Consider the following 9,552-nt stretch of genomic DNA (forward strand, 5'->3'; position numbering starts at 1 on the left):
TTTTTTTTTTTTTTTTTTTTGAGACAGAGTCTCGCTCTGTCGCCCAGGCTGGAGTGCAGTGGCCGGATCTCAGCTCACTGCAAGCTCCACCTCCCAGGTTTAGGCCATTCTCCTGCTTCAGCCTCCTGAGTAGCTGGGACTACAGGCGCCCGCCACCTCGCCTGGTTAGTTTTTTGTATTTTTTAGTAGAGATGGGGTTTCACCATGTTAGCCAGGATGGTCTCAATCTCCTGACCTCGTGATCCTCCCGTCTCGGCCTCCCAAAGTGCTGGGATTACAGGCTTCAGCCACCGTGCCCGGCCGAAGACTAATACTTGTCCTAGATATGTGCTTTCCAAATCTTCATAGGCAGAGTCAAGCCCTGAACCTTAGAAGGAGGATACTTATCTTTCAAGAGGAAGGGAGGATCATGCTGTTGAACAACCCTGAGGATTTCAGAAAGGGGCTCCGGGTTTGAATGCTGACTCTTCCACTTACTAGCTCTGCACTCTCGGGGAAACTGTACCTCTATGAGCTTCAGTTTCCAGCCTGTATTGTTAGTGTACTATTACTATGTGACTGTGCTCAGTAATTAGGTCAGGGAATATATTTGGCAGAGATGATGCAGTGTTTTTGTTTAAAATCCAGAATAATCAGATTTAGGGGAAGCAATTGGAGGGTATGAAGCTACTCGGAGCTTCAGAACTCACCTTTCTGGGTTAATCCATGATGTGACTCCAAAGGGCATCTTGATGAGGATGCTCATTAGCCAGGAAGGTGTCAAGCTCCGCTTTCGAAGGAAGGGCAACTTATGTCCATTTTCCTTAAGGAAGGGTTTTTGTGGGGTTTTTTTTTTGTTTTTGTTTTTGTTTTTTTATTTTTGAGATGGAGTCTCGCTCTGTCGCCCAGGCTGGAGTGTAGTGGCGCGATCTTGGCTCACTGCAAGCTCCACCTCCTGGGTTCACACCATTCTCCTGCCTCAGTCTCCCAAGTAGCCAGGATTACAGGGGCCCGCCACCACGCCCGGCTAATTTTTTGTATTTTTTTTAGTAGAGACGGGGTTTCACTGTGTTAGCCAGGATGGTCTCAATCTCCTGACCCTGTGATCCGTCCACCTCAGCCTCCCAAAGTGCTGGGATCACAGGCATGAGACACCACGCCCAGCCAAGGAAGGGTCTTAACCACTGAGGCTCACATAAATTTAGAGCACTTATTTCCCTGTTGAAAAGGAAGTGGTGATATGACAGGAAGAATTTATTTTAGAACTACCTGACATGGTTGTGAGCCACACACGTGACTGCACCTGTAGTCTCTTCTTTCCTTGGAGAACTCCCAACAGAAGAGGACAGAGATTTTGCCTAGGCTGGGGTGGGCACTTGCCTACCTGAAACAGAGACAAGTCTAGAGTAACTCCAGAAGGGTCCTCAAGAGGCCCACCTCCCTTTCAGGGCAGAAGTTCAGTTTCTGGTCTCAGGGAAAAGCCTGTCTTGTTGTGTGGAGCATCCCCAAACATACCACATTTTAAGCAGAAATAAAAAATATTTGCTGACAAAGTGGGGGTCAGAGAAGGGATGAGCGCACATCTCTAAAAAAGAAAGGCGCCACACGCAGGTTCTAGTTCTTGACTTTAATGCCCTTGGAGTGTACTGAGGCTCCATACACCAAAGCACTCACAGACAGGTACATGAACTCACACAGGAAGTGTTATACTGTGTACATAAACCCAACACCGTACAGAAGGACGACGACGGACCCAGGTGACTCGAGGTGACTGCCTGTTCCCATACCCACTGTTTGTTCCCACCTCCCTCAACCCCTGCCAAGCCCCATCCTTCCCCACTCAATACGTATATACACAGATATGATCCCCTCAGAATTCCAAAAAGTGCCTCTCCCACCCCAGTTCCCAACACTCCAGCTTTGGATGAAAAAAGCCTCTCTCTTTTAAGGATCATGAGACAGGCACCACCTTCATGCAAGAGCCCCAGAAAAATAGTACCCAAGAAATTAATAATGTATATTGGAATCAAATATGGATAGAACATATGCAGAAGGACAATATTTGAAATATTACTGGGATCAAAATGCTCAGTGGGGGTAGTTTTTGTTTTGTTATTGCTGTTTGCTTTAACCTGTTCAAGAGCTGGTTTAGACTAAGACCACACATGGATGCTCACGCCGCCTGTGTCTTATAAATGTCACTTCCTAGTCCTCCAGCAAGCAACCCAGAACAGGAAGATTATATCACCTGATAAGCCTGAAGCACAAGGCTCAGACAGTTCCCCGAATATCCTAAGCCCCAGGAAAGAGCAGAAACTTCCAGAGTACAGCTGACTGCTTTCTGCCTTAGCACTGGGCAGCCTGGTGAACAAGGCAGAGGTAGAATAAGGAAGGTGACGATTCCTTCCTTTGATTTAGAGTGTTACGCAAAGAATTCCTCCCCTGGAATGGGATGTGTTTCAGTGTGGTTTTGCTTCAGTCTTGTTCATTGCTATAACATTAGCTTTTTTATCTTTAAGGAATTTTATTATGGTGAGCATTTCACCATGTGGTCCCATCTCCTGAAACTTTCACTTTGGTTTGACTCACTGATAACTACTGGCCTGTCTCAAGGCAAGATGAATCCAGTCCCTTGTCAAGCGAGAGGGATTTACTGACATTACCCACAACAATTCTATAAAGATGCACTTCCTTCTGGTCAGGGAGAAGTTTTCAACCTTTGGAGCCTTCCTTCCAGACCCAACCCTTCTTCTGCTCTGGGCCTGGCCATTCAGAGTTGAAAAGGGATCAAATGGGGAGAAATCACTTCCACAGGGATAACCCCTTTATTTGGAGGCCATTAGCACAATCCACCACATCTAATTCACTTTTTAGCCCGGCCTCGGTTTCTCATCAGAGAATGGAGAAACTAGACCACTGAATTCGTTCACTCTATTTAGAAAGAGCTCTCAGCTTGCTGCCCAGTGTCACCTCTCTGTCTTCTCTACTGGCCAGAGCCTTGTGTCCTACAGTGGCACAGACGACATTATTGTGAGGATCACATAGGGAGTCAGAGAAACAGGGGTTTCTCCAGCGAGAGACACAAGAACAGTGTTCTTACCCAGCATCCCTGTAACCCTAAGCCAGCCTTCAGGACCTGTTTTTGAGCAAACCTGCATTTGAGCAAACAAGTTTCTCCCTGGCTTGCACGTATGGACTCTAAATAACCAAGCCCTGCGATGCTCCGTGGGATGGCGGGTAGCAGAAAGGGTCAAGGCCACATCACTGAAAGCATTGGGCTTAATGAACTGCTCTCTGTTCACACAGACTTTATCAATAGTCTGCCTCTCTGTCAAAAAATGAACACATATTAGGCAGTAGGTAACACCAATCAGAAGAACCGAAATCAAAGACTTTTCTCTTAGAACAATTCAAGAGCCATGTTTTTGGGCTAACCTCCAAGCAGGGACATCAGCTCCAAAAAAGAGACTATCCCTTTGTATATGAGTACAATAGAGAGAGCCCATATCTCAGAACATGAATGACTGTTCTTTCCTCTTAGATCTCAGTATTCACCTCTTTTCCACCTCTAAAAGAGAACAACAGGAGTGCACAACCATGCCCTGGAATATTTGTTTACACAGAGGGAACAGGAGGTCACTGCCTTCCAGCCCCACGGAGGAATTCAACCAAAGTCCCAGGGCTTGGTCTTCTTTTCCTCATATGAACACAGACTTCAGCTCCCCCTATAGCCATCTCATCTATCTGGTCCTGTAAGTCTGAGACCAGGGAGGTTGTCCTCCCCAATTCCTTTATTTATTTATTTTAACGGTGGTGTTGCCCAGGCTGGAGCACAGTGGCTAGCCATAGGCATGATCATAGTACACTACAGTCTTCATCTCCTGGGCTCAAGTGATCCTCCTGCCTCCGCCTCCGGAGTAGCTGGTACTACAGGTGTGCGCCTGAGTAGCCTGGACTACAGGCGCGTGCCCAAGTAGCTGGGACTACAGACATGTTCCTGGCTCACATCAATTCTTCACACATTAAAAAAAAAAATCTCCCTTCAAGAATACCCAGGAAGAGACAGGTACGGTCATGATTACAGAGAGATGCCCTTAATGCAGCATGGAAATGTTACATTGTGATCAGTGGTGCTACACAGTTCTTCCTTTAGGAGATGCATGTCCAGACCCTGACTAGTTGGCCCAGGCTGTAGACAGAGCAAGAAGGAAATGCAGTAGTAACAGATCCTTGGGGATCTTTTTCAATTTCTGAAATAGAGGAGTAAGTAAAACAAAATATAGAGGAGTGAGGAGTAAAACAAAATATAGAGAAGTAAGACAAAAATAGAGGAGTGAGGAATAAAACAAAAGGGAAGTTTTCTCTGTCTTCCTACGGCTCCTAGGATAGCTGTGTGTCTCACCCAGCCCTTCCTTTACCTTCTCAGAAGACATGCTCTCCTAGGAGAATGTTACCAGGACAGAGCAACAAGGTTTAAAGAGGGGGCCCCTTCCAAAGAGGTTCACCACAAATTGGATTCTAACACATGAGATAGCAGCCAAGGAGGTGTTCTGAGCCTCTAAAAAGGATGTTACATGTCAAATATAACAGAAGATCTAGGCATCTTGCCTGCTTGACTTGGGGAATCTTCAAAAGAAGCCTCTGAAATTTGCATTCCAGCCCTGTGAGAAGACAACCCTGCAAGCAAGGAGGGTGGTGGAAGATAGGAGAAGCTGTGGCCCTAAGACAGGGCTGTAAACATTGTGGTTTTCTAAGGCCAACTGGGTGCATAGCTTTGGCAGCTATGGTTAAATCTCCAAAAGGTGGTGAAGAACATGTTCCGGAAGGAAAAGAGAAGTCTTTCCACATTTTAGAAAAGTGGGCAACTATTCTTGGAGGAGAAGGGGTGCAGTGGGACAGAAGATGCTCTTTCTTCTTCAGCCAGGGGCTACGGGGTGGCTGGTCAGGTAAATCCCCCATCATGTTCCGTGTTCACACCAATACACTAAGCACAAGGGAGGGACGCTTGAACAGGGTCGAGGAAGTGATTAGGCCTCATCGATTTGATAACGTGGCTCTAAAATGGGCAGAAACTCTCTTGCAAGGTCAAAAAGGTGACGAAACTTCTCGGGACTTCCTGCTTAAGCCCTAGCTATCAGCCTCAAGGAAAGACTACCATGCCTTGAGGAAAGGCCAGGTGAGCGCTGGCCGGAGTGCCTGCAGGCCGCAAGCCCTGAGCCCAACCCTGAGGTGCAGTCAGGGAGAGTGGGGCTACACCTCTGTCCCCTGGGAGCTGTGCCTCAGGACTCGGTCCTCACCTCGGCAGATTCTGGGGCAGTTAGCAGCCCCTTCAGGGATCTTACTCCCACAGCCACCAAGTGTGGTGGACATCCTCCCTGATGGGACTCTTGCCTACCAAGGCTACTCACCACCATGTGATCTTGAACTCATAGATGGGGCGCTTGCAGTAGTAGTGGTTCACGAGGTGCTTGTCACACACCCCAATGCACTGGTGGTCCACGGTGAGGCCCTGGGCCGAGAGGTCCGTGACCAGGCAGTGCAACAGGTCATAAACATCAGCCACAGCCTCCCAGGGCCCAAAAGACACATCCACTTCACAGTGGTGCTCAAAAAGCTGCCCGTCACTCTCACTCCGCTCAAAGCGCAGGGAGTTGAGGAGCGGACACTCATACGGGGTGATGGGCATCTCCTCCTTGAAGACACAGACCTTGAGCTTGGCAAAGCGGGCCTTCCGCTGGACCGCACGCAGCCGGGCGATCTCCACAATCCGCTCCAAGTGGTCTATGAGGATGAACACAACACCTATCACTGGGGTGAAGGGGCAGGACAGGGCGGCAGAGATGCACAGAGAAACAGTCCTGAAGATGGAGGATGCAGGAGGGGAAAGACAGATTTCTCGGGGAAAGGATTCAGGGGGCCAATGAAGGGCACAAACTGAAACAAGGGTCATGGTTCTCTACAGCAAAGGAGAGCCAATGGGACGAGGGTTGTCCTTCTGAAACACAATTTGCTGACTGTCACAGGCCAGGTAGGACCACCTTAACTGGAATCTCCCCAGTGTGACTGGGAGGGGACGACACTCCCTCCCATCTTGAGAAATCTGGATGAACGCTGCCCCCGGTGTTGATGGAGACCTAAACACTCACAGATGCCTTGCAGACCGCCTCCCACATACCCACCATCCTGGGCAGCTGATCCTCACCTTTGTAATAGGGCATGAGTCCCAGAAACGCTTGGCGCACCTTCTCGCCCTTCAGTGGCTGCATGTTCTCCAGCTGCTCCAGGAGGGGCCCGATGGCATAGTACTGGGCCTCTTTGTACACAGCTCGAACACGCTCCCTGGGTGGGAGGTCCCCTGAGCGCAGGAAATTCAGCACATCTCTGAGCAGGAAGGAAAGAGGGTCGGTGACAAGGAGCTCATGCTCCTGGGCAGTGCCATACAGTGCATTGGACAAAGTCTAAAACTAGACTGCCAGCTGTGTTACACTGGGTAAATGAACCTAACCTCTCCATGCTTCAGTTTCCCTGTCTGTAAAATTGGAGAAAACAATAAAACCTCATAATGTATTAGGAATTAAGTGATTAGAAAATCCCTGGCACAGAGTAGAGCCTCAATAAGTGTTACCAGTAGTTGTTATCAGTAAGCAACTATAATTACTATTATTAGGTACAATATTAGGTATTATTAGGCATATGTAAGTATAATGGGAAGATATGACATCTAGCCCTTTATATACATTTGTTTTAGAATTGAGGTGAAATATTCAATAAATGTACAAATATTAACTGTACAGTTCAATTTTTTTTTAAGTATGAATATACCCATCCAACCACACCTAGATCAAGATGAAATTTCCATTCCTTAAGGTTTCTCATGCCACTTCCCAGTTAATCCCTAAGGAAGGAACCACTCTAACTTCTCCTTCGATCAGTAAAGATGAGTTTTGCCTTTTCTTGAAATACATATAAATAGAATTATGCAGTATGTTCTCTTTCGTACCTGGCTTCTTTCCTTTAACATAATGTTTTTGAAATTTATCCACCAAATAAATAAAAACAAACCGGTAGTTTGTTATTATTATTATTTATTATGTAAGTATACCCTTGCATGAATATGGTATAATTTATTTACCCTGTTGTCTCTTTGATGGACATTTGGGTTGTTTCCAGTTTTGGGCTATTATGAGTAAAGTTGGGATAAACATTCCTGTATTAGACCTTTAGGCCAGGCACGGTGGCTCACACCTGTGATCCCAGCACTTTGGGAGGCCGAGGTGGGTGGATCACCTGAGCTCAGGAGTTTGAGACCAGCCTGGCCAAAATGGTGAAACTCCATCTCTACTAAAAATACAAAAATTAGCCAGGTATGGTGGTGGGCGTCTGTAATCCCAGCTACTCAGGAGGCTGAGGCAGGGGAACTGCTTGAACCTGGGAAGCGGAGGTTGCAGGGAGCTGAGATCATGCTACCGCACTCCAGTCTGGGTTACAGAGTGAGACTCCATCTCAAAATAAAAAAAACCTTTAGTGGACACAAGCACAAATTTCTTTTGAGTAAGTATCAGGAGTAGAATTGTTCGGTCATAGGGTAAGCACGTGGTTAACAAAGTGGTTGCAGCATTTTACATTCCCACCAGCAATGCAGAAGAGTTCTAGGTGTTCCCCATCCTTGCCACTAGTATTATTCTGTAGCTATGCAGAGCAGGTAAAATGCCTAACCATAATGTCTGAAAGAACAGTTCCAGGACTGAATAAAATCACATATTGTATTTTCTTAAAATAAAAATTCTGTCCTTCTAATTCACTTTTCAGATTTTCTTTTCTTCTTTTTTAAGAGATAGGGTCTTGTTCTGTCACCCAGGCTGGAGGGCAGTGGTGCAACCGTAGCTCAAGGCAGCCTCTAACTCTTAGGCTCAAGCAGTCCTCTTGCCTCAGCCTCCCGAATAGCTGGGACCATAGGTGCAAGCCACCAGCTTTTCAGATTATTTAGTGCTAAGAGTAATCAGATACATCACTGGTACGTGTGGAAGAGAGTAAATAAACCCGAAGATTATGCTGCTACCTCAATAATAGCTTAGTCTATGACCTAATACAACACCAGCTAACACTCGCTAAGTATTACTCGGTGCCAGCCACTATTCATGGGTTATCCCATGTAATCCTCTCAATGACATTGGGGGTGTGTGCTATCTTATCTCTATGTCATAAATGAGGCTCAAGTGGGGCCCAGCCAGGTTCAGGAACATGCTTGCTCAAGTAGCCACCGCTGCCAGAGGCTCAGATCCAGCCATGGCTGACTCTACGCCCACATCCACCATGGTCCAGCTTCAACAGAAGCATTTGGACCAGAGTGTGGCAAGCTGATGACAATGGGGAACAACCCCAGGTGGAGGCCCAAGCGGCCTTCATGGTGGATGCTAGGGGTGCATAAGCTGTATAGCAAGAAATGCACCCTACGAAATGCCCTGAACCCCCTATTTTATCTGAGTCATTCAACAACTTCATCTGCTGCTGATGAATCATAGGTCACAGGAACTCATCAGCCAAAGTATGAATGTCGCCATCTCCTGCTTTCTGCCATGCCCTTGCCTGGCGCTGTCACTCTCTAACTGTGGCCACCTGGGCGTGGGCACATCCACCTCAAGTCAAACCCGGACCCCCCTCCCCAAAATCCCTTCTAAATCTTCAGCAAACCTTGGTGAGCTCTGAAAAACAAAACCCTGGGGCAAGGCCCAGCTAAGGGTGTTGTGGGAGCTGCCAGCTGGAGCTGGCACTTTCCTTCCCCAAACTGCCTGCAAACAAATATCTTTTTATAGTTCTGCAGAGCGATGTGACACTTTGTTTTCTCAGCATTGGAGGCAGCTGATAGCCCACTGGGGAAACCCAGATGCTTCCAAGCAAGTTATCTGACCAAGGGCTCCTTTCTGAGAATAAAAATGATCTTTCCCACAGTGTGGGCAATCCTACTTGGAGGCCAGCACAGAGATGCAGTGGTTGGAGAGTTTCTGCCTCCCGGACACTTGGTTCAAGGTCTCTAGTCATCTCCAATGTCAGACTGAAAGAGCTAAGAGTTCCAGTCACGTACTCTGAAAAGGACATGGCTAGGGGTCATACCAAGGCTCTTTATATAATCCTCATTGACAAGCCTGTGCAGCAGCTATAATTACTTCTCATTTCACAAACATGGAACCTGAGATATAAAGTCTTTAAGTTGTTTATGTGTAAGACTGTCAGAAGTCCTTTCTTGGGAAAGGTTTTGTTTTCTTTTTTCAGAGACAGAGTCTCGGCCGGGCACGGCCTGTAATCCCAGCACTTTGGGAGTCTGAGGCAGGAGGATCACTTGAGTTTAGGAGTTCGAGAACATCCTGGCCAACATAGTGAAACCTCATCTATACAAAAAATCAAAAATCAGCCAGGCGTGGTGGTGTGCACCTCTAGTCCCAGCTACTTGGGAAACTGAGACAGGAGAACTGCTTGCACCTGGGAGGTCAAGGCTGTAGTGAGCCATGCTCACGCCACTGCACTCAGCTAGGGCAACAGAGCAAGACGCTGACTCAAAAAAAAAAAAAAAAAAAA

General features: G+C 47.1%; 1 protein-coding gene across 1 annotated transcript in view; it reads right to left on the minus strand.

Annotated features, from left to right (window-relative positions):
- Nucleotides 1-1,591: 1,591 nt before the first annotated feature.
- The window catches only part of KCTD7 (potassium channel tetramerization domain containing 7), a 9,791-nt gene continuing 1,830 nt past the window's right edge, over nt 1,592-9,552 (minus strand). The window contains exons 2-3 of the mRNA XM_011992877.1: nt 6,182-6,360; nt 1,592-5,760 (exon numbers count right to left, since the gene is read on the minus strand). Of these exons, the coding sequence (XP_011848267.1) occupies nt 5,384-5,760; nt 6,182-6,360 (556 nt within the window). The 3' untranslated portion in view covers nt 1,592-5,383. The remainder of the gene's footprint in view (nt 5,761-6,181; nt 6,361-9,552) is intronic.

This window comes from Mandrillus leucophaeus, unplaced genomic scaffold (assembly GCF_000951045.1).
Source record: "Mandrillus leucophaeus isolate KB7577 unplaced genomic scaffold, Mleu.le_1.0 Scaffold42, whole genome shotgun sequence".
Taxonomy (NCBI): domain Eukaryota; kingdom Metazoa; phylum Chordata; class Mammalia; order Primates; family Cercopithecidae; genus Mandrillus; species Mandrillus leucophaeus.